The sequence below is a fragment of the Syngnathoides biaculeatus genome, chromosome 14 (assembly GCF_019802595.1).
Source record: "Syngnathoides biaculeatus isolate LvHL_M chromosome 14, ASM1980259v1, whole genome shotgun sequence".
Lineage (NCBI taxonomy): Eukaryota > Metazoa > Chordata > Actinopteri > Syngnathiformes > Syngnathidae > Syngnathoides > Syngnathoides biaculeatus.
In genome coordinates, this window is record NC_084653.1 from 13158441 (window position 1) to 13184114 (window position 25674).

The 25674-nt window shown below is 40.1% G+C and overlaps 2 protein-coding genes across 2 annotated transcripts; both read left to right on the forward strand.

The window, feature by feature from the left end:
* Window positions 1-261: 261 nt before the first annotated feature.
* Window positions 262-16395, forward strand: fap (fibroblast activation protein, alpha). The gene is made up of 26 exons (XM_061841489.1): window positions 262-399; window positions 539-620; window positions 2084-2173; window positions 2259-2353; window positions 2437-2511; window positions 3427-3479; window positions 4042-4114; window positions 4285-4405; window positions 5303-5457; window positions 7219-7316; window positions 7395-7524; window positions 7606-7644; window positions 7728-7826; window positions 8782-8852; window positions 8948-9001; window positions 10407-10531; window positions 10666-10719; window positions 11277-11375; window positions 11453-11522; window positions 11597-11791; window positions 11879-11933; window positions 12015-12114; window positions 14409-14467; window positions 15649-15721; window positions 15827-15900; window positions 16070-16395. Exons 1-26 carry the CDS (start codon window positions 397-399, stop codon window positions 16169-16171), a joined length of 2244 nt encoding a protein of 747 aa, XP_061697473.1. The 5' UTR covers window positions 262-396; the 3' UTR covers window positions 16172-16395.
* A 2132-nt stretch (window positions 16396-18527) lies between these two features.
* On the forward strand, window positions 18528-21414 carry gcgb (glucagon b). The gene is made up of 4 exons (XM_061841396.1): window positions 18528-18680; window positions 18772-18871; window positions 20001-20156; window positions 20951-21414. Exons 2-4 carry the CDS (start codon window positions 18783-18785, stop codon window positions 21069-21071), a joined length of 366 nt encoding a protein of 121 aa, XP_061697380.1. The 5' UTR covers window positions 18528-18680; window positions 18772-18782; the 3' UTR covers window positions 21072-21414.
* Window positions 21415-25674: the final 4260 nt, after the last annotated feature.

Consider the following 25674-nt stretch of genomic DNA (forward strand, 5'->3'; position numbering starts at 1 on the left):
TGGTTTTGCGGAACTAAAGGCACAAGTGACGAACCGACTGAAACTTGTGCAGTCCTGAACAATTTGAATGACGTGCCTACTTGAGAAAGAAAGTTGACTGCGTGTGTGTGCGCGCGCGCGCGCGTGCGCTCGTGTGTGTCCGAGCAGCGTTGCATGCGTCTGGTGAAGGACTCTCCTCAGGAATGCGACGGGAAGTGAGAAGTCTACTTAAACTACATGCACAAGGGACGGCGGCGCTCATTTTCCTATTTTGTGTGGTGCGTCGTTTTGTGAATTTATTCGTCGTCTTTTACGAGATTTATCTGGAACGAGGGTATGTCAACTAGACGAGGAGTTACGGGCAAGTTTGGAGCACTGAGGATCCTTTAAGGGGCGCGCGTCCACTTCATCTGCGTCATGGTTAGTACTCGTGCATCACTTGTTACTGCTGTGGTTTTTACATTACAGTAAAGTACTTTACTTTTTTTTTTTTTTTTTTTGAGGAGGGAGGGGGGCTGGGCGGGATGGAAAAGCCTACTAAAGGTGTGACACTCCGCAGGGCTGCAGCAAGGTGCTATGGGTGCTGCTTGGGGCGGCTGTCGTCATCACGTTGATAACCGTGACGGCGGTTTACTTTAGCAGTAAGTCACCTTTGAAACGCAGCATGCTTATTAATTGTTCGCAATGAAACTTGTTTTCCTATTAGTGCGTCAACTGCAGGTACAACCGGTGTGACTTGAATTATTTGAATTGTACTCACTCGTGATTTTTTGAATGCATTTTGTTGTTAAACTGCAGCGGTGTCCAAATTCCTTTCTTTCCTTACCTTCCTTTTTTTTATTCATATGCTATACATATGCAAGGATTTTTTTTGTGTCTATTTGTTGCTTGCCTGATTATTATTATTATTTTGAACTTTTGGGAATTTGACTTACAGGTTATCTTTTTAAAATAATTGTGCCTATTCTGCAACACCTATACAACACAAGCAGACAGCGAACTTAAAAAAAAAACAAAAAGACGCGCTTGCTTCGCCGTTCACCAGTTGAGATTTACTATAAAACTAAACATGAAACAATACACATTAATATTCTACCAAACTACATAACTTTCTGAATGGTAACATGTGAAACGCCGTAGATGTACTTAACAAATTAGCAAATTAATTCTGGTAAATATAAGAAAAATATATGCAAAAGTGGTTTGCTCCATTTTCTATTTTATGTTAAGTTTTGATTTCTGAACATACCACAAATTATTGGCACAGGGCGTCCTTTTTTTTGTGGTTCCCAGCATACATTAATAGCCTTTGACACAGCCCTAATGAACACTATTCATAAGTTTCACAAGTATGTTTGTGAGTGTATGTGGGGGGGTTAGGAGAGTTAAAAACGGGGGGGGGGTAGTTGCAACACCCACATCCCTCATTGGTGTGACGTCCCAAACTATAGTATACAGTATGACAACTACTACTGATAATTGGTTTTAGATAGAGCTTTCTAGATGTGCAAAGAAACTATTCAAACAAACAAAAAATACTTGAAAATGCCTCCTGAATCAAGATAATTATTTTTCAGACGCATACTCTACGTGTTTTGCTTGTGAACGTGGTCATGTTCTGTTGCTCTTCAGTATGTAGTGGTGTTATACTGCTTTAAGAAACGGATATTTGAAATTAAAAAAAAAAAGTTTCCAAAACACATGTAACAGATACTATAAGAATACTAACAGGCATACATTTTTCATACTCAGCAAAAAAAAACAAAAAAAAAAAAAACTATTACTGCATCTTATGAAGTCACTTTGCTGTGAAAGTGTCTCGTTGGCCAAGGTGGTTACACCAAAAGGATCAAAAGGGCTGGAATGGGTTGGCGTTGTTTCAATGAGAAAATGTTAATATCAGATACAAATGTTTTGCGTTAGAAGCTTGATCACAGAATTAATTCAACCCTTCCTTTTTTATATGGCCCTAAAAAAGGAAATTTGGACACCTCTGTCTCTCTCTCTCAACTGTGTCCCTAATTGCACCCCCATCTGACGCAAAGACAACCATGCATATTTTTGTTCTTCCACATCATCATCACCCCCCCCCCCCCCCCCGCAGAATCAGATGGTCCCAAAAGGCCTTTCACCCTTGAAGACTACTTCAATGACACAATTAGGTGGAGAGCCTACAATCTGTATTGGATATCAGGTATTAATAGCATTTCCTAGTCGCCCTCTCTTATTCCGATACATCAGAACAAATCTCTCATAAGTGTATTATTTCACACGTGCAGATAATGAGTATCTGCACAAAACGAGAGATGGGAGCGTCTTCCTTCACAATGTGGAAACAAACAAGGAGTCACTATACTTGAGCAATTCAACCTTTGTAATATTTGTATTTAGAAAAATATTGGACGCTAAATACCACTGGAATAGGATTGCCTTTTTACACTGGGTGTCTTATTACAGGATCAAGTGGACGCCACAGACTACCTGTTGTCAGGGGATCGTAAATATGTTGCATTTGAAAGCAATTACACAAAGGTGAGAGATCATGTGTGTGTGGAACACAGGAGTGGGCGAAGAAGAGCCACTTGGAGTGGACCAGGAAGTAGCAATGGTTAATAAAGGGGAAGTCACGAAGGCACTAATGAGTTAGTCCTGATAACATTCTTGTGGAGATATGGAAGCATCAAGTAGAGGTGGCTTTGGAGTTTTTGACCAGCTTGTTCAACAAAATTCTTGTGGGTAAGAAGATGCCTGAGGAATGCAGGAAAGGTTTGCTGGTCGCCATTTGTAAAAGTGTTTGTAGTAGTGAGTATTTGCGACCAGCAGTATAGTTTCATGCCTAGGAGTAGTTCCACAGTGCATTATTTCTCTTGAGGATGCTATTGGAAAAGTACAGAGAAGGTCAGAAAAAGCTACACTCTCTACATTGTGGATCTAGACAAAGCCTGTGACAGAATACCGAGAGAGGAACTGTGGTACTGCATGCAGCAGTCTAGATTGGCAGAGAAGTAGCTTGGAATAGTAGAGGACATTCATGAGGGCAGCAACACAGTGGTGAGGTGTGCAGTAGTTGTGACAGATGAGTTAAAGGTAAAGCTGGAACTGCCTCTGGGAACAGCCCAAAGCCCCTTCCTGTTTCCAGTGGTGATGGATACGCTAACAGATGAGGTTAGACTGGAATCCCGTTGGACCATGATGTTCTCAGAAGACATTGTGGTCTGCAGTGAAAGCAGGGAGAAGGTGGAGGAACAATTAGAAGGGTGGAAGCATGCACTGGAAAAGAGAGGAATGAAGATCAGACAAAGTAAGATGGAGTATATATGCATGAATGTGAGGGGAGGAAGAAGATCGTTTTCAAGTCCACTTAATGCCATTCACCCATGAAGTGTATGTCTCTTTTTATACAGTAATCTGATAATACAACAGCAGTTTTTGTTTTGAATCCACCAGCAATGGAGACACTCTTACACAGCCTCATACTCCATCTATGACCGGAGCAATTTGTGAGTAGCCATTTTTTCTTGCATCATGAAAGAATGAACTTTTTGCTATTTAATCATGTTGTCACTACCCATGCACAAGCCACATCCATCTACTCTAACCTCAGTGGCCCCCTCCCTATGGGAAAATCCTGTTTGAAGCCTTGCCCACGCCAGCTTTTAGTGTCATCAGCAGGTCGCAACAGAGAGACTGAAAGAGTCACAGAAAGGCATATAAGTAGACGTCCTTGCAAATGTATTGGTCGATTGATGTATCAAACACCTATTGTGACATTGACCATTGAGCTCCTTGTTGAAGACCAACAGGTTACGCAAAGAAAATACAAAAACATGAAATGGTTGGACATGTTCATTCAAATAATTAGAGAAGTGCATATTAAGTTCTAAACTTCAATTCTAAAATTAACTGAATATGTTACATTTCTGTTATTGTGTGTTTTGGATTCCTCCTGAGACTTCACCCCAAAGCCTAATACCCCTAACTTTTTATGAGTAGTGTGCGTAGACCAGAGTTAAATAATGTTTGGGATTTACTTCTTAATAACTATTTGATGTTTCGCTGCAGGACATTTTTTGCAAATGTGAGTTCTCCAGCCGAGGTGCAGTACTTCAGCTGGGCTCCAGTGGGACACAAATACGTGAGTTTCCGCCAAAACCTCCTGACTAGTCCCTGTGTATTTGTGCGGCGACTTCGGCATCCCCACCTATGCACTGCTACCACCACAGCCCACCTGGCAGTTTGTGCGCTTGTATTCACTGGTCATGAAGTCTTTGGTGTTAATAACGACGAGTGCGCGTTATCGTGCAGGCTTACGTGTCGGACAACAACGTCTTTTTAAAACCTGATGTTACTGCTGAAGCTGTGCAAGTGACCCACAATGGGAAAAAGAATGAGATCCTGAATGGAGTGCCTGACTGGGTATATGAAGGTAGGAAAATATGCCCGTTCAGCTTTATGTGTATGGGTGTGTGTCTCAAAAGAGAAAGATCCTGAATTAATATTTGATAGAATACAAGAGGTAATACAGGCTGTTCCCAGAATATTGACATAATTTGAAATAGTTGAATTTTATATTTCACAACCTTACCGAGAGGCAATATCATATCCCAAATTAAAGAAAAAGTTAGTTTGAAAAAAAGATGGGACCTCTATTACTGTTCCTTGTCACCAAGATGACACAAGATGGTGCTAAAGCACTACTCTGATCTTTGTGAAGCTCCTCAACTCACTTCAGCGTCCCTGGCACAGAAGCACTAGTCTTCTATTAGACATGGGCTTACCCTATCATATAAAACTCCTCCCCTCACTTCAACATAGCTTATTTGCACCAATATTCCACAAGATGATGTCAAAGCAATACAATCGTCTTCATGAATTTCCTCAAATCCATGTAACATATACTTGGCGCCATCAAAGCACCTGTTATATGGGTTCCATTATATTAAATATGCCTAGAATATGCCTTTTTGCATTCCTCTGACTTTTTTGTGACATGTCCAAAACTACTTTCGGTGGTGTAATTGGATTGATCTTCTGCGAAAATCTTTTTTGACTGTCTTTGAGCATATTCAACCACACAGTATGCCTTTCCATTGGCAGCCAATATCATTATTCACCACGGAAAGAAAGCAGGAAAAAAAATTAAAGTTAAGTTTCAACTTGGTTTATAGACTACTTGTTTACATTTGAGATCATTTGAGAGTTAGTCATGTTATCAGAGTACAAAATGATAACGTTTTTGGAACATGTTATATAATAACGATAGGTAAGGCTTTTTGTCTGTTTTGTCTGCTAATCCTGCATTTTACTCTATATATGACTTCAGAGGAGGTGTTTGCATCAAACGGAGCATTGTGGTGGTCTTCAACTGCACGCTACTTGGCCTACGCTGAGTTTAATGACACGCAGGTTACCAAAGTGGAGTTCTCTATGTACGGATCGGAGCAGTACCCTCAAACTGTGGCGATTCCTTACCCAAAGGTGAGATTGAATGCATCCCAATGACAATAATTCAAAGCAGTACTTGCACTTGCCTCAGGAATTGAAAGTGAATGCTACTGAACGCTACTGAGCTAATATGTAAAAAAATATACAAGTGATAAAGTGTTTAATGACACGGCAATACAGCCTAACTTTTAAGGGATTACTTCTTGTATTTATGGCCGCACTAAATACAGCTCGGTTTCCGATGTACATTCCTGTCTTCTTTTTTTGGTTGTTGGTGGTTATACAGTGGCCAGATGTGTGTGTCGCATCGCACTACATTGCAATATGATCTCAGTTCTGTTCTGTATTTATTTTGGCTATCACATCAACGGTTTTATCACACAAAAAAAAGACTACTTAAAAGTTAACCTGTTGCTCACATTGTGAGTTGGACAACTTAGTGTCGTGACATTCGACTACAGAGTTTCCACTGTAGAGTGACAACAGCACAGCAACTTGACCGAAAGCTTTGACATGTGAGCTGCAGCCTCTTGACCCACACATGATAGGTCAAAACATGTAATAGAAGATGTGAAAAAAAATGTTTTAATAGTTTTACCTTTGTATCTCTCATTCATGACATTTCGACTTAAAACGTAATTTTTAAACACATTGAAAATGTATTCAAACGCAAATGTAAGCATCAAATGACAAAGAATACAATATGCATTGTAGTGTCTGCATCCCTGTAAGAGGCTGGGCCTGGTGGGGCTATGTGTGGCATTCAGCAATGGGTGAAAAGTTCAGTATATCCAAAACTGGGGCCCTCCTTTTTTCTGTAGTTTATTAAAGGAAAAGTCCAGTGGTTTGGAGTAACAATATATCCAATAGGTCATGTAATATGTACCCTATCTTGATAATGTGATGTTAAGTCCTCTCTCATTCAATGGTGTTTTGAGAAGATTTTTATCGACAATTACGAATTTTCAGGTGCGCCGCCATTTTCGCGAGTCACATGCCCTACGTGCGCGGATGTGACGTGTTAGGTGTCATTCCAAACGCTCTATTACATGGGACACAATTATGCCCAGCGCTGGTTTCTCAGATTTATCCTCATCTGATGAAGAAATAGCAGTATCGGTTGATCGGGAATATGGAGGAATACTTCCATACAGATTTGAACCTGTAGCTGTAAATAATGTTGAATATTCAGATGGCTCTTCGGGTGGAATGACGCGAAGTCTGACGAGCGAGCTCCGCCAAGCAGCGGAACTGTGAGCTCGCTCCCCGGCGAAAGAGCGCCGCCGAGCGTCTGAGCCTTGAGCTCCTCCTCGAGCGTTTGGAAGTGCATATAACACGTCACATCCGCACACGTAGGTGATGTGACTCGCGAAAATGGCGGCGCACCTGAAAATTCTTAATTGTCGATAAAAATATTCACAAAACATTATTAAATGAGAGATGATTTAACAGCACATTATCAAGATAGAGTCCATGTTACACGACCTGTTGGATACATTGTTACTCCAAACCACCGGAATTTTCCTTTAAATGCCCCCCATAAACTATAAAACTCAGTGAGCACGCTGTCTGCTGTCAGCCCAGATCTCACTCAGATACTCACACACCTCACACAGGCAGACAGACCTGGCGATACGTACTGTACAGCGTTATCTCTACAATTTATGTGTGCAATTTGTGTTTTTAAGTTCAATTACATTTGCAACTTGTTTAAAAAAAGGTTTTTTAATAAGTTGACATTGCTTGTATTTTTCTGCCATGAAATGTCATCCTTAATTCATTACATTTTTGCAGGCTGGGTCACCTCTGACTAAAGTCAAACTGTTTGTGGTTGATACTACAAATCCATCCCACCGCACCCAGGTGCTCCCCCCTGCTTCTGTTGCATCTGGGTCTGTATTTTCACACCTCCACCGGTCCGTGGTAGCAGGCAGTTTGGCGTGTCTCATTTCTTGTCACATTGTGCTCAGCGATCACCTTTTGAGCTCGGTCACCTGGGTCACAGACGAGCGCGTCGCAGTGCAGTGGCTCCCCAGGAAGCAGAACTACGTGCTCGTGCAGATCTACGACTTTGACGGAAGCAGCTGGCAAGAAAAACAGGTCGCTTTCCCTTCACCGATGACGTTATTTCAACATGATTGCATGTTTATTAAAAACAGCCCCTGTCTCCTTTTTGTGTAGAAATTCGAGCAAACGAGCAAGACGGGCTGGGTCGGCCATGTGAGTCTGATCACCAGCATTGCTATAAATATTGTGGAGACTGAACTGAAATATTTTTTTTTTTTTTTTTTTTGTCCTTGCAGTATGTCCCATTGCCTCTTTTCTTTGCCGAAGATAAACTCAGTTTCTACAAAGTGCTAAGCGACACCAGTGGGTACAAACATATTCATCACATCAAAGATGTAAGCCTTTGGAATGTTGAGTGTTACACAATGTAACGCTTTCTCACAAAAATGTTCATCATATGACAAGAAAATGCTATATACTGTATGATTTTCAAGCAATTTTGTCCATGTGCTACAGTCTTAAAACGTGGCTGTTCCAGTTTTAAAGGACACACATACATTCAGGTTATGCACAAATAAGTGGTGATTTGAATTAGCACTTGAGTTTGACCCCCCCCACCCTTAAAAAAATAAAATTGACTGTTTAATCAGACTGTTGGGATTCAAATCACACCAAGTCAACGAATGAAACAATAATATGCCAATTAACTTTATTCAACGAAACGAGTTGTAATGCTGCCGCGTTGCATTACCTAAGAAACTACAAAATATTTCATATATTCGTTTAGCTTTTGTTTGTGAAAGACACCAGGTGGACTTTCTGTGGATAGTTTCTACCCATGTACGCAATGTCGCTCTACCGAGATCACCGCATAATGTTTGAAAAACAAAATCAGATCACTGCGGAACCAACAGGCACAAAACCTGACAAGGGTTAAAGCAGTGGTTTTCAAAGTGGATGGATCATTTTAAGACCCCACTCCCCCACCACTTGACCCCCAGAGAAAATTTCAAGTTAGTGGAGGGGGGGGAGCATGTAAAAAGTTAATCTCCAAAAAGGGGCCCCAAAAAGTTTGAAAACCACTGGGTTAAAGTAAGGCTTTTTAATCTAAAAAGAAAAACCTTTCTGGAGGGTTTACGCGACAAATTAGTTTTTTCATGTTAGACGATTATTTCGGAATAGTATCGGGAGTAACGCTTCGATTTTAAATTGGAAATAATTTGTTACTCCTCTTCCCCATAGCGAATGATGATTTCAAAGCCAGTCCAAGCTCTAATATGCAAAGTAAATTCATGGGAGAACGCCATGTACTGACTTAACCAACTGACTGACTTGAGGACTCTTTTGAAGGGCAAGGCGACACCTGTGACCTCGGGCAAGTGGGAAGTCATTTACATATCCAAGCTGACAAAAGATGCCATGTGAGTGAGAATTCCAATGCCTATGGAATATTTAAATTAGTGTATTTTTATTTTTTTAAACAGTGAAATGTGATGTAATTTCTTCTTCGCCACAGATATTTTGTCAGTAATGAACATCAGGGGGTGCCTGTGAAGAGAAATCTTTACAAGTGAGTTTTCTAAGAATTTCTCTTTTAAATTTGGCAGTAAAGTGGAACCTTATCAATGTCATTTAAATTGGTAAAAATGATCATTTATTTACTACAAACAAAATGTCCTTGTTCATCTATGTATGCCAGTGTCATATAATGACGGGCACAACAATTAAAGGTCTAATCCAGAGGAAATGTATTTTATTTGTCTATCATACAAATGTAGCTAAAATTTCATTATTTTATTTTATTTTTTTAATTCTCAACACAACAGAAATTAAATAAATTAGCGTCAAAGTCAGTCTCAAGATTTTGTTCGAAATGTCATTTAAGTTCGGCAATGCTGACTCGGTCGGTAGTACAACAACAAACGACTCACTGTTGTGTGCAAGCAGCATCAGACGTTTAAACATGTTTGAATTAGATTATTTCATCAACAAGGTGTACGTAGATTTATTGAGGCACCTACCAGTCTGTGTTTTGGGTGCGAAGTTCCACGTCAACTTCATCAGGTCTCGCCGAATCCTGTCCTTGTGTTACATTAATCAACTCCGGTTCGAACATATATGGTTGAATTACACTTGCATGGGATGTTTTTCGAACGTGGGAAGAATAAGAAAATTCCTCCTCTTCAGTTCCTATCTCTTCCAGAGAGCATTCCATAAAAACGTCTTCATCACTGCTGTCTATCTCCTCTAGATCCCACTCGCAGCATGTATGATTGTCTGTGTTGGAAGCCATTTTCTTTACTGCGGTTGTCTTGGCGTGACGTCACACGGCAGCAGCTTCAACAGAGCCTCGGTTTCAAACAGAGATCGGAGGCATTCGGATTACAAAGAAAATGTGCACTTTGGTGCTAATTTATTTCATTTCTGTTGTGATGAGAATTTAAAAAAAAATTCTGAATGAAAAATTAGCTATGTTTGCGTGATATATAAACAACAGAAAGGTCCTCTGGATTTGACCTTTAACTTCTTTCCCTGTGGATGTGAAAAGGTATTATTAAGATGTGCATCTGCCTGTCGTCATTCATACAACAAAATGAGTAATTACAATAAACATAATCAGTGATTCTTTTTTTCATGTTTTTGGCTTGTGTTGCAAGCAATTAAAATCCCTGGCATGTGGGCAAGGAGACCCACAGTCAAACACGCCAATGGACAAACATTCAAACACACAAATACAAAATGAGAACACTCCCAAGGAGCTGCTGGAAGCCACAACTCACAACTAGAAACTAACACTATCACTAACAGACATGACATCACTCACTAGGCCACGCATCTTAAAGGAATACATCCAAAACTTTTACTACAGTGTACGACTGGTGGTGTATATATAACATATGCATATGTAACAAAGGCTAGCATAGAAGAACTGGCGTGAGCGCCATCGCACAACTGAATAGTCGCTTGTGTATCAGGGCGACTATCGCAAGCGGAGCTTCCAGCCGTCAGTGCCTCACTTGCGACTTTAACAAAGACAGGTGTCAGTACAACTCGGCCTACCTCAGCACTGAGGCCTCGTACTACCGCATGGACTGCTACGGTCAGTTACACACATTTGTAAATCACCTGTGCTCCAGTGTTGTTGTATTACATGTGGTCTGTGAATAAGAGTCTGGATTTATGACACTTTTCCCCCCGATTAATCTAATCTAAGACTATGTATGTACGGAACAGGACCTGGTTTGCCCCTCTACACGCTCATTGACAACCGAGGCCCAGGTGCAACAAGTATGTATACGCATGCATGCATGTCTACCAGCCAGAATTTTATTCTCAAATCAGTCATTACAAATCAATTCATTCACTTTCTCTGCGCTCCCAAAAAATGAAACATTTATTTCCACATGTATTCAATGTGTTTTGCTAGTTCAAAGTGACAAATATTGATGTTAATGTGCGTTAAAAACACAAAGTTAATGAAATGAAACTCACTAACTCCATGATATTAGACAATTATTATTATTATTATTATTACTGTACAGTGTATTGATTGCCATAGAGAAATTCAATATATCTAATATACGTCAAAAATGTGCAGAAACTTACATGTACTCAGAAATGTCTTTTATATAAAATACAAATTTAACAGCAATGCATTATAGTTAAATGAATACGTTGACAAGGGCTTGGGGGGTGTCATATACCCACCCAAACCCAAATAGATGCCCCCTCCCAAGTGGTTGCCTGGGACCATACCCCCCCCCCCACCACCACCAATTGGACCACTATGTGATTTTCATGTTGTATCACCATACCACTGATTTCATTCTTGTACATTTTGGTAGCGCTCTCCACTCTTGAAGAAAACAAGGAAATCGAAAACATTCTCACTCAATTCCAAATGCCAACAATGAAGTACGGCACCTTAAAAATTTCCGGATTTGGTAAGATGTTCTCCATTTGGTGGTCAAGTTAATCCACTGTATGAAAGACATTGTTTGATATATATTGTTTTTGACAGATCTTTGGTATCAGATGATGTTACCCCCTAATTTTAAATCATCCAAACAGTACCCACTTCTTATTGACGTGTAAGTGAACAAAACCTCTCTGACCACCATCAAAGAATGTGTTTTGACTAACGCACCGTTGCACTGCCATACAGGTACGGTGGCCCATGTAGTCAGATGGTAGACTATCGTTTCAAGTTGAACTGGGGCACCTTCCTGGCTAGCACCTACGGGATCATCGTCGCCAAATTTGACGGAAGAGGAAGCGGTTACCAAGGCGATGAGATCATGCACGCCATCTATCGGCGTCTCGGCACGTTTGAGGTGGAGGATCAGATCACGGCAGTCAGGTAAAACTTTTTTTTTTTTTTAAAGAATGCTTTTCACCTTTAGAACTGAGACCAAGTTCACTGCTCTTAAACGTCTTCTGTTTTCAGAAAATTTATTGATATGGGTTTTATTGACAAAGACAGGATAGCCATATGGGGCTGGGTAAGTGCATCACTGGATTATTTTATTTCTTATATACTGTATTGGATATTTTGGGGGACAATTCCTCTCACTGATTTTCAGTCCTATGGCGGTTACGTCACCTCGATGGCCCTGGGTGCTGGAACTGGACTTTTTAAGTGCGGAATTGCAGTTGCCCCAGTCGCCAAGTGGCAATATTATGGTGGGTTAACAAACTCTCGAGCTTTGTACACCACATACTAACTCAAAAAAAAAAAACCCAAAAAAAAACAAAAAATTTAGTCGTAAGTACCGACATGGTCGCCAAAATTAGAATATGGGTAGTAGTGTAGTAGGCCCAAGTGTTAATAAAAAATGTTTTGTTCCTAAATAGAGCATTTAATATTTGCGTTTCTCACTGTATTACTATGCAGATTTAACTCAACAAATAACAGATTACCAAACAATGTGCTGGCAAATAATTGATTACCTAATTAATTAAAAACGTTTTTTTAGAACTGATTCGTATTTGAGACTTTTTTTAACTTAAAATTGTCCAAATCATTAGAATTTCAGCCACTATATATATAGTGGTAGTAGTATATATATCTTTGTGTTTTACCAAAAATTACCCACATTTTTGCTCATTTTCTGATTGATGCTTTGAAACCAGTCCTATAGCTGTATCAGTTTAGGTTTGTGCATTTTCTGCAAATAAAAAAAATGAAATTGTCCCTAAACAGCTGTTTAGAAATAAATAGTTCTTAAAGATTAAATGCTAATGTATCGTACTGAAACGTTCACAACTGAACTGTACTAGGGCAGTGATTCTTTCACTTACCGCTAGAGGGAGCCTCCACACCAACTGAGTATTATTGCTCTAATGCAATATGCATTATAGTCTTAGTGATTGACTAAATGCTCACGATTCGCAAAATCACCTACTTAATTTTTTTTTTGGGGGGGTGGGGCTATACACTGTTATTCACTGATATGTCTCAATATGCTACAAGATGGCACCAAAGCTCTGTCTAAATAAGAAAAGAATACAATAATTGTTCCAAGGAAGTATGTTGATGTGATACATCTCAAATGAGAGACAAGCTTTGTATGACCAGCTACATTAAGAAGGGACTACATTCAGTGAGTATTTATTGCATCTGTACCGGTATGTACATCTGCCCTAAGGTACAGTTTTCCAAAACACAATCATCTGTTAGCCATTTTATTTTAGAGGATAACGTTGTAAGGTAGGTTTTATATATTTATTTTCTGAGCTGCTTATCCTCACAAGGGTTGCGGGCATATCGGAACCTATCCCAGCTATGTATGCACACTGTCATTTTTTTCTTCTTTTTTACAACAGGGTTTGGCCCCTGTCATCCACTCTGAGCAGGGGATTACTGTAGTAGACTAGTTAAATGCAGCCTCTGACCATTTTTAAAAAATTGGATTAACAATAACCTCTTCTGGCGGCACGGTGGCGTAGCTGGAAAGCGTTGACCTCACAGTTCTGAAGATCCGGGTTTAATCCCAGCTCTCCCTGTGTCGAGTTGGCATGTTCTCCCCGTGCCTGTGTGGGTTTTCTCCGGGCACTCCAGTTTCCTCACACATCCCAAAAACATGCATAATTAATCTGAGACTCTAAATTGCCCCTAGGTGTGATTGTGAGGGCAGCTGTTTGTCTCTATGTGCCCTGCAATTGGCTGGCAACCAGTCCAGGGTGTACTCCGCCTCCTGTCCGTCGACAGCTGGGATAGGCTCCAGCACTCCCCACGACCCTTGTGTGGATAAGTGGCTAAGAAAATGGATGGATGGATAATCTCTTCTGTGGTGCATCATAAAAATGCCAAAGAAAAAGCCCAAAAGAAAAAAAAACATTTGATCACCTAAGTCTAAAAAGAAATCTAATCATTAACTTTCATCATTGTACTATTCTAAATAATTACTTAAGCGAACAATAATTTATGTATAAACTTCAAATGTGAATAGAAATATAAACTATGAACAATAGCTGACCCAGGACGATTGCAGTAGCAATTTTACGTCTCTTGATGCTTTCAGCTCACCTTCTGGCTAGAGCTACTAAATATTTATACTCATTGTGACAATATTTAAATATGAACTCCAACCACCACTACATAGTTTTTGACACCATATCATCTGAGCTTCCACACCAGCTGAGTATTTTCTTCCATTAAAAAAAGAAAAAAAAACTTCAAAGTGAATTATGCCAGTTGAGATGAACTGTTGCTGGACATCTGCTGACTGGTAAAGGATGCCAGCTTATGTCTGCCACTACTTGGCAATGTGCTGAGCTTCCACTTGAGAGTGAAGAGAGAGAGGGAGAGAGAGAGAAAAGAGAGAGAGAGAGAGAGAGAGAGAGAGAGAGAGAGAGTTTAATGTAATAATGTTTAAAAAAAATACTGCTACAAGAATTTTGTGGGAATTTACATTTGTTATGTTATACTGCGTAGTAGTAGACTTCCAAATTAACAATAATCATATGTCCTGCAGATGCTGTGTACACCGAACGCTACATGGGCACACCGACAGAGAACTCAGACTCTTATAAGGTAACATTTGTGATCTCAACACACAGTTTGGCTTGTCGGACTTCGCTTGCTCAAACCAACCATTATGAGGACGGAAAAATTCTGGTTTTGTGAGCCAGCTGACTCTACCTGTGAGGCCAATCTGAAATCGGATTAAAGAAGCAACTACAGTCGCGCTTTGAGATACAAGTTGAACTTGTTGCATGACCACGCGCAAAAATCAAAAATAGCACTCCGTATTATTACACTTTTTATTACACAAATTCATACAGTAATTGCATGATTAAATAGAATGCTTTTTTTAAAATGCAGGTTTTGTTGCACTGCCTGGTTTCTCCACATGGATGCAGTATAAGATAGACTGTTGGTTGAAGCTTTATTTTGAATTCCGCTTGAGTTCCAGGCAGTTTTGCCTGGATGCAGCAGCCAATCGTTATTCAGTGCGGCGGCTCCTGTTGCTATTCATGAAAACATGTCATTGAGACATGAAATCATCTTCATCTCATCACTACAGCACTATTAGTCATTCTACACAGAGGTTGAAGACTATATGACTGTGATTGCTGTTATATTGTCTGTCTGCATGTTGCTGCTGCACTGCTTGTTTTCAATTCGTCACTAAAGGGTTAGAGCACCCCAATATAGATGCTAATTCTTGTTAACATTAAAATAGTGGTTATTTTAAATACACAAGGTGTAATTCTTTGTTTTATGTTTAATTGGCAGGAAATGTCACTTGAAAGTGGCATTAAATAGTTTGAAGCCTCTTTTTTTTGATAAATTCTTCACAATTGGCCAAATTGCTACTTTTAGTAGTGTGTTGAGTCACATTCACTGCCAACATTCAGCGCGAGTGTCTTGAGAATGCACTTGCAAATCAAAGCAAACTCTCAAAAAATTTGTCACTCGTACCTCAAGGCACCACTGCTGTTTGTTACATTGGGCAGAACTACTTATAGTATTTTGAAGGGCCTGGGTATATTAGATTGATGGGACAATACATCTAACATAGTTGTTTATGTACATAATAGTCAAGAGAAACGCTACGAAATGAAGAAAATAGACTGCTGGGAATAAATTAATATAATTTCATGGAACAAGTATTAGAATTTAGGTTGAAATAAAAGCCATTTTTTTTCTTTTTAGCTGTTCACTATTGCCGTACTTGTGTTGATTGGCCTTTTCACCCATGTTTTTAACAGAATTCCACAGTAACCGCCAGAGCAAAGAATTTCAGGGGTATAAAGTATCTGCTAGTCCACGGCACAGCAGACGGTGAGATAATCCGATCTTGTTTTCTTTTCTGCACAAATGGACTCTTGTTTGTCGGGATGGAAAATGGACAAGCAAATAATGTCAGCATTCGTGTGTTTCCCGTAGACAATGTCCACTTCCAGCAGGCAGCGCAGATCTCCAAAGCTCTGGTGGAAGAGCAGGTGGACTTCGAGGCCATGGTAAATATTGGCTCGCGGGGGAAGTGGTGGGGTAATATTGACCTCGATGGTGTTTGATTTCATGAATGAATGGAAATGGATGGAAAGTGGCGTAATGTGTCCTGTTCTAGTGGTTGGAAATGACAAAATGTGTTGATAATTCAAATTTCTCCTTGGCTTGTTCTTTCAGTGGTACACAGACAAGGACCACTCTCTCACAGGTTCCGCCTTCCACCATACATACACCCTCATGAGTCACTTCCTACAGAAATGTCTTGTTAATTCCAAATAAATGTGGGGAAAAATGCATTTACTTTGAACATTCTTTCCGACATATTATGTTTAGTTGAATTCTGTACATTTTTATAGGTTTTCTTTTACAGGGATTTTTTTTTTTTGTCAGAAAAATGTTGCATTGACTATTTTTAAATAAATTAGAGAGACTCAAAGGGATTGTGTATGAGTTGTTAATGTGATTATCATAAGCCTTAGGTTCACTGCAAATGAAGTTCTCATCGTGTACTGTATGTATACTTGCTGTATATAAAACAAATACATGCATCACAAACTTTATCTGAATGAATGTGAAAAATAATTTCTTAAAAAAATACAACCGCAGCAATAAACCCACATTAGAATGTCTGTAATAATCAGCAGTCAGTAATGTCACCAAAAAGTACACTTGCTTTAGAGTAATATAATTCAGTAAAAGAAATACTCAAGTGTTGATTAACTGCTGAGTGAAATCTGATTTTCTGAAATAGCGCATGAATGTCAAATATCGTAATTCCCGGTCTACAGAGCGTACCTGGTTAAAAGCCTCACCCAGTACATTTGTAAAGGAAATACCATTTGGTACATACATACACCAAAGCTGTGTAAAAGCCACAAGTGGCCATATTGAAACCCACTTGAAACACGAGATATTTACAAAGAAAGATGGTATACAGAGAGTTTAACGCTAGCGCCACTGCGCTAACGCTAACGCTAGTGTTAGGGTTAGAAAAAAAAATCACTGAGACATGGCAGAAACACGCTAGCGTAGGGATAACAGGGTCGGATTGGTAAAAGTCACTTCCTCGGCACGTATATTTCACCAGTCTCACTCTTGCCTTTTCCGCTCGAGTGCCCCTTAGCGGCCGTTAGAGAAAATGCACAAATTAGCCACATCACCGCAAAAACCACAAGGTTGAAAGAGTGTGAAAAAAGTCACGGCTTATAGGCCGGAAATTACGGTAGGCAAAATGTAAAACGGTCATATGCTATTTCCAATGTTGCAAAACAATATCACATAAAAATAGTAGTTAATTAATCAAATAAATGTAGCGTTAATCATAGGTTCTCTGTGTGATTAAGTTTTTGTTGCCAAGTCAGAGTCTCAACTGTGTCAATATAGCTTGATGACTGCAGCTGCAAAGTGTTGTTAGCATCTTCGCGAACGTTAGCAAAGACACGCTGCCTGAATGTGGTTGGACTTCGATGTAACGATAGTTCATCGCAGTATTATGTACACACAACTTTGCTTCTATTCACCCTTCAGTGAGACATCTTATTAAAGCTGAATTCCAAGCAGACTAGGGTCATTTTCCCTCACTTATCATCGCTAGCTGGCTGAATGCATCCATCTGCATGGAACGACTACGGAAGGAAGCAGTGGTCAAAATGGGTCTACAGGTTTAATTACATTATTATTATTACTTTAGTCATGTTAATATTTCCAAAATAATCATGGAGCTTAATGCCTTCTTTACTGTCTACCGTCTTTATGTATCTTCTGAGCTATGAATACATTGCGAAAAGCTTTTTTTTTTTTTTTTTTAATGTAAACAATTCTTTCTCTGGCGAGAAACAGGTCTCCAACAGAACTCCTCGAAGCGGACGAACAGCAATTTGCATTTACGTGCTGTAGTTGACCTGCTGGTTTTACTCTATAGAACATTACATTTTGCTAACCAGACCTACATAGCCTCTTGCATGTTTTTCAGTGTCCAAGTATATTTTTTGTATGCGGAAATGTTGATATTTCAGGCAAACTTCAAAGACCGCATACGACATGGTCTATCTAGCCATTTTTTTAATATGTTACCCTCACTTAGGTGAGCTGTTTTTGCCTTTTTTCTTCTTCTTTATACAGTATAAACATAAATATGTTACTTTGAAAACTTCCGTGTTGGGCCGTGCTGAGATTGCGAGCAGTCATGTGACTGCTTGGGCTGATTTGATTGGTCAAATTGAGGCCACCGCCACTATAAGAGTTACGTTGGATTGGTGAGAAAGGCATGTGAAACAATTTTCTCTGATAAACCAATAAAGCTTCTCAAATACATAAATAAAAGCACAAGCAGTAAATGCAATTTAAAATTTGAGTATATTTAACAGTATAAATGTAGCTCGTTATACTACCCAGGTCTGATCATAACCGAACATTCTCAGCGTTGTAATTCCTTTTTGATACCTGCCATAAAGTGAAGAGTTCGAGGTCCACATAAATGGCTGAGCAATTAAAGTCATTGTACGTGCAAGAACTGGAGCCTTTTACTGACCACATGCTGCTCCCGGGGTGTTTGTTGGAGTCAAATAGGTTCAATGAGACAGAAGCTGATTAATGGACCAAGCGTGAATGAGAGGATGTTGAGGTTCCAGTGACGGAGAAGTCACCTGGGAGAGTCCGCCTGCTCTCCACTATATAAGACTGAGCGCGCCAAGAGTCGGCCATGAAACACATCAGGACGCCACAAGAAGAAGAAGAAGAAAAAAGGCCCCTATCCAAGAAACTACAATATCAGAAATAAAGGCCACTGGTGAGAGTTTTTGATCAGATATCATATGTACGTTGCGTTTGAGTTTTTTTTTTTTTTTTTTTTTTTTAACCTGTGACTTTCTTTGCTCCAGAAACGTAAAGGATGGAACACGCTCACTCTCTGGCTGGACTCCTGCTCCTCATCATCATCCAAAGCAGCTGGCAGGTGCCTAACCACGACACAAACTCAATGTAAGGACAACTCGTGGTGGGTCCGTGTGCACGTTTTCATTTGAACAGTTTTTACATTTGAAATATAGATTTTCAAAATTATCATTTCAACATTTTCTTTCATCTAATAATTTAGACTATATCCACTATTAATGATTATATTGTAAGATAAATAATACATACTGTCATAAAAATGTACGCAATGTATTTATGAAATGCTTAAAAAGAAATCGAGTTTTTTTTACTTAACTTTTTTAAGATTTGTAAACAATAATTGATAAAATATCCTGTACTATTCTATACTACTTGTACTATAGTGTACAAACATATTGTACTTTTTGCCATGCTGTTATTGAAATCCAACTTTTTTTCTATTTAACTGCATTCATTGGCTGAAATAAGTGACATGATGCTATACTTTTTAGGTGACCTAAATTAACGTATTTTGTTAGTTTCACAATTTTTTTTATTTCACCAGTTATATTTTAAACTTTTGCTTAATAAAATTTGCAGAGTTAGAGTTAGTAAAACAAAAAACACTTGTCACACAAATATTTAATTAACATCTCTAACTCCTTTGAAGTATTTTCCTTGGTTGATTAGCGAAAATAAATCATGTGATTCCACTGCCTAAATATTTTATGGGTGACAGTGATCAACTTACTTTTGTTTCTTTAATGTTTTCCGTTTATTTTTCAAAATGTCTGCAAATAAAAGACTTACGGTTAAGAAAATGAACACAAAACCTGCACAAAATACGACTACCCCTTGAACGATGCAACTTGGTCTTAATTGTTTGATTGTTTTTAGCTTCTGTGGACTTTAACTGTAACAAAAATCTAAGGCAGAAGAGATTGTAGGTCTATTGATACATGCTGTCGCGTCTTATTTTTTTCTTGCAACAATTTAGTAAGGTTCTATAAAATTTGTGTGTAATTGTAGAAAACACATATGGTTTCATTGAAAAAAATGTAAATATATGGTCATTCATATTTATGTAATATTGTACCTTGGGAAATATTTTTTTTAAAGTCTTTTGTTTTTGGGTATGATATTCTCCAAAATTGTGGTGAAGGCATTGCACACCACTCCATTCAACTTCATTTATGTTCAAATGAGTTACCTGGCCTTTCATCTGCATTTTTCCCAGGCTTCTAAGTGACAACTCCGTTTCGAGTGGACCTCTCGAGCTGTCGAACGTGAAGAGACATTCGGAGGGAACGTTTTCCAACGACTACAGCAAATACTTGGAAACGAGACGAGCTCAAGACTTTGTTCAGTGGCTCAAGAACTCCAAACGAAACGGGTGAGGGTCAAACACGTTTGCGACTACATTGACATTTGCTTAAATCCGGGTCTCATTCTCTTAGTCATGTGAGTCATCATGTGTTTACGGTGAGTTCAGGTGTCAATCAATCTGAAAGATTGGAAATTTTATCAGTCCACGCGATGATCCAAAGACAAACACTTTTCCATTTGTTGCTTGCCTGAATTTGTAAGTAACTGTTATTTATATGGTATTAAGAGGGCTCAGTGTTTGACGTTATTATAGAAATACAGAATCACAACAGTTTAAAAAAACACAAATCAAAATAAAATTAAAATAATTCAATGCTGCTAGAATGACTACCGAGGAAGTTCATTTTTTATTGATTTTTGACAATATCCATTGAACAGCCTTTTTTTTTTTTTTTTGGCCGAAAAGGTTGTACATTACACAATTTGGGGACAATCCACTGCAGGGATATATATCAACACAAAAACAAAACCATTGGTAATCGGCCGAATAAAGGCACATGTACAAAATGAAGACTAGGCCCACTAGTGTGAGGCAGAGCTCTTAACTGACTACTGATTAAAAAAAAACAACAACAACAAGAGTACAGAAAAGTGATGAAATTAATGTTAAATTGTACACCTCCCCGTTTAATTTCATGACTGACTCTGCGTTAATTATAACAAAAATTACATGAGGTAATAAAAGGAAAAATGTCGTAGGTAAATTGCAACGCTCTGAACCAAGCATCTGACATCAACATTTAAATTTTGAGTGGCACGTTTGCAAAGCGCAGTTTGTGACTGTGTCGTCCTGTTTGCCAGAAGTGTGATTCGGCGCCACGCAGACGGCACCTACACCAGCGACATGAGCTCCTACCTGCAGGACCAGGCAGCCAAGGAGTTTGTGAGCTGGCTGAAGGCCGCCCCAGGCAAACGCCAGTAGGCGTGGACGCGCGCCCTTCCTCCATCGTCACTCTGCGCGCTCACAACTGACTCTGTGCAATCATTAAATGTTTCACAAAGTGTACCATCCTTTCCCCTTGGTCTTCTTATTATCTTTTCAGTCATGATCATCATTATGTTAAGATGAGGCCCTTCAATAAGGAGTGAACCCTGTGAATGAAATGCTTCTTTCATGCTGACATGAGTTTGAATGGGAATGTGACAATCAATCTATCAATTTTATCTACCCTTTCTCAAAATGAATGCAATATACACGACGGCTATTTGATATCACCTGTATAAATTGCAATATAAAGGCTGATGAGCATCTTCATATAATTATTGTCTGTGTGTATATATCTGTGGGTAACATTCTTTCAGGTATTTTACAGATATAAAACAAATGGGTTTTTTTCTTTGTTTTTGTACTTTGCTGCCATCTTGGTGCTTAGGAATTATGTGGAAGTTGAGAAGCTTCAGCTATGTATCCAAGTAGGGCTTTAGTGCCATCTTGTGTCATCTCATTCATGAGGAACAATGTCAAAGAGAGTTGTGGAGCTTCATTTAGACAAAATTTGTGTTTTTGGCATCATCTTTTTGATAGTTAAGCTCAAAACTATGTTGACGTGATCTGAGTAACTTCATGGAGACGAAAGTAGCGCTTTGGAATCTTGGGGCCAAGGAACTCTGTGGAAGTGAGGTGAGGAGCTTCTATTAGACAGGCCGAAGCCCTGGTCAATGTTGAACTTGTGCTTTCGTGTCCTTTTGTGGCATCTATAGGCAATTCACTGTTGTCAAATATTCAGGAATTTTATTTTTTTATTTTTACAGAGAAACACTTTTAAAACTATTAATTTTTGATTATGTATATTACTGCTTTTCAGTGAAAAACAATTTTTCAGTTTTTTTCTGACCCCCACACCTCCAAAAAATCAGTTTTTCCCCAAAACGTTACATATAGAGTACTGTACATGCATTTCATTGAACAGGGATAATAAACATACTTAGGGGCCATGATACCATAAAAATGTGTATGTGCGTGTGTGCGTGCGTGTGTGCGTGTGTGCATAACCCAAGTCTGCTTCAAACTGTATATAATTTTTTTTTCATTTTGTATGTTTTGACAGGTCATTTTTTTCATATTAATTTTTTTCTTCCCAGACATTCGTTGATTCATTCCATTAAAGGGAAAATCCAGTGCTTTGCATGAACACTGTATCCAAGAGGTTTTCACGACCCATCAGAACGGGAGTAGGACCCAAATGCAGGACTTGGAAGATGCAAGGTAGTTCGTGGAGAAACGTTTATTATTGGATTTGTGTACTTGTACCCACCGGGCGAAGACGTTCGGGTGCTGGAAACGCGGGGAGGTGGAGCAAACTGACTGGGATGAAAGACCAGGCAAAGAGATTCAGAATCAAAATCATCGGAGTCGTATTCAGGCAACCGGTCATAGAAATCAAGGTCCTCCTCATATTCCGAAAAGTCAGAGTCTAGAAGAATATGAGGAGCCGGACGGGTCATGGTCGGGACGTATTCATAGCTCGCTCACAGGCTTGGTCCTCCGGCAGACGGTCTCCCTTGCGTCGGTCCCGGCGACGCCGAGTCTTTCCTGCTGGGTCCTGTTTTGGCCAGATCGTTCTGTCACGACCCATCGGAACAGGAGTAGGACCCAAATGCAGGACTCGGAAGATGCAAGGTAGTTCGTGGAGAAACGTTTATTATTCAGTGGTCGCGGATCGGGCAGCAGCGGTAATTGGGACATCGGGCAAAGAGAGCAGGTGAGTGGGCAGGCAGGAGTCGGTACACGGGAGATCGATCAAGGAAGGCAGAAGTGTCAAGGGAGTCAGGCTTACAGGGTCGGTTGGAGAACAGGCGGAGGTCGGTACACACGGTTTGACGATCTGGGATACAGAAGTACTCGAACGGGGCATGAAGCTCAACGATCTGGCGCGGACCATTCGTCATCGGTGTCATATAAATACACAGGATAATCAGCCCGCATGAGGCGCAGGTGTCCGCCTCCCAATCAGCGCAACCGCGCGGGCACCCGCACGGCCCGGGCTGGAGCGGCAGGATCATGACAGAGGTCATGTAATATGTACCCTAATTTGACAGTGTGATGTTAAATCCTCTCTCATTTAAGAGTGTTTTGAGAAGATTTTTATCGACAATTACGACTTTGCAGGGGCGCTGCCATTTTCGCGACCCACATGACCTACGTGTGCGGATGTGACGTGTACCGTGCCGCAACAAAGGCTTGATTACATGGGACATTATTATGCCCAGCGCTGAATTTCTCGGATTTATCCTCATTTGATGAAGAAATAGCAGTATCGGTTGATCGGGTAGATGGAGGAATACATCCATACAGATATGAACCTTTGGCTGTAATTAATATTGAATATTCGGATGGTTCTTCGGGCGGAATAATGCGGAGTCTGATCAGCGAGGTCCGGGGAGGCCTTTAGCCTAGCTTCGGCGTCTGGGGCTAACGGCCTCTGCCACCTGGAAGCTCGGCTCACGGCCCGCCTCCGGAGCTCGCTCGTCAGGCTCTTCGTCATTCCCGTCCGAAGAACCATCCGAATATTCAACATTTACAGCCACAGGTCCAAATATGTATGGAAGTCTTCCCATTCAACCGATACTGCTATTTCTTCATCAGAGGAGGATAAATATAAGAAATCGGCGCTGGGCATTAATGGTGTTCTTTGTAATCGAGTCTTTGTTGCGGCAAAGTACACGTCACATCTGCGCACGTAGGTCATGTGACTCGCAAAAATGGCAGCGCCCCTGAAAATTCATAATTGTCGATAAAAATCTTCTCAAAACACTATGAAATGAGAGAGGATTTAACATAACATTGTCAAGATAGAGTACATATTACATGGCCTGTTGGATACACAGTTCATGCAAAGCACTGGATTTCACCTTTAAGGATGAGAAAAAGCAACTCTAGCAGGTAACAGGATGACATGTGATCAGCATGTCACTGTGAAGGGAAGTGGTGTCAATCAGAACCAAGATGTGAACCGGCGGGTCTTCACTCTCCATCGCCTCCGCCAAAATAATAACGTGGCAGAGCCCACAGCGTGACGCGCTTTGGGACGTGTCGCCTCTCTCGGCTGTCATCCAAAAGCTCGTCAAACATCTGCCAAGCACAAACCTCGGGCCACTCTAATACCCTCTACAATCATATTTTCCATTAATAGGCTGTTTAAAAATAATAACAGCAACATAGACACGGAACAATGCAATGTGAAGGAAGGGTACAATTATAGCAAGTCGTGTTGGCCGACAACTGAATTGATATATTTGTAAAAAGTACATTGTACTAATTTAAATATGAACAAAGATTTATGAAGTGATGACACACTCAGGGCAGCACGGTTGTCTAATTAGCATGTCCTCCTCACAGTTCTGCATAGAAATTAATGTATTTATTTGCTATTCTTAATAAAAGCAGCAAAAAAGCAGCCGGAATGGATCTATCCGTTTTTTCACCGCACTTCATGATGTTGTCGTATATGGATTTTTGTACCTCGCCCCATGAAAATCCTCTCGAGGCATTCGTTTTGGAGAAGAAGCAGGAAGTTACATTTTGTCCACCAGCCCACAACTGGCGCTTTCGTATGTTTACACCTGTTTTACCGGCGCAAAATTAGCTGTTTTGTCCTGCACGTTAGCCAAAATGCCATCTCGTTGCATTGCTGGATATTGCTCGAACACTCAGGAGGGCGGATTCACTCTTCACACGTTTCCAAGAGCTCCAGTTCGTCGTGAAAAATGAATTGCACAGGTGCAAAGGATGAGAGCTTCGTGGGTTCCAAATGACAGGTAGGTGTATATAGAGCTACTAAAAAAATAATAATTGGGGGGACGGCATAATCCTCTCAGAAGTAACAAAAGATCCGCGTCATAATAACTTAATAAAGTACATAAGACAGGGGTGCTAAATGTGTCGATGAGTGCGGCCGCGGGCGGTATTGTTCGTTGTCGCTCGTGGAGGTGGATCAGGGGGTTGATTTGGCCACGTGCGGGAGGAGAAAGTAGCCCCCCCCCCACCGGAGACCGGTGTTTCGCCCGGCATGGGTCCTCCTGAGTACGCTAGTACTGTCATACATACTGTGTCGGGGAGTCTGTTGTGAGTTAGAAGTGGTATGTATGTGATATATCATCTAAATATGGTTCGAAACGATAGGGTAATATTGCTCCGGTCACTTCACTCGATTGTGAGATGTACTCTTCTTCGAAAAGAGCTTCCGTGTCAGAATGGGTGCCAGAAATTTCCGAATATCTCTGTTGCTTGTCTCCCATAGCAGGTGCCACTACGTGTTTTCTATGGCGACTGTCCCAGTGTGGCATCTGTAAATGACGTAGCAGGCAATATGGCTCCCACTTGGATGTCGGGTGAGACTTCCGCAACTTTGCACATAAATGACACACTCTCCGCTCAGTTATTTTTTCGTATAGACATTGAAGTGAATAATATTATATGTAATTTTATTAACAATACCTAAAAAACAATGTATATATGGATGTCAAAGCACTTTAAGGTCCATGTACTAGTACGACAACTTTCGTATGCTGATAGAACAAGTAGT

Coding starts and splice junctions, on each gene's coding strand:
- fap (XM_061841489.1), top strand. Junction 9,002..10,406: donor GTGAAGAGAAATCTTTACAA/GTGAGTTTTCTA, acceptor CTTGTGTATCAG/GGCGACTATCGCAAGCGGAG. Junction 10,532..10,665: donor CTACCGCATGGACTGCTACG/GTCAGTTACACA, acceptor TGTACGGAACAG/GACCTGGTTTGCCCCTCTAC.
- gcgb (XM_061841396.1), top strand. CDS start 18,783: ATGGAACACGCTCACTCTCTGGCTGGACTCCTGCTCCTCATCATCATC. Junction 18,872..20,000: donor AACCACGACACAAACTCAAT/GTAAGGACAACT, acceptor CATTTTTCCCAG/GCTTCTAAGTGACAACTCCG. Junction 20,157..20,950: donor AAGAACTCCAAACGAAACGG/GTGAGGGTCAAA, acceptor CCTGTTTGCCAG/AAGTGTGATTCGGCGCCACG.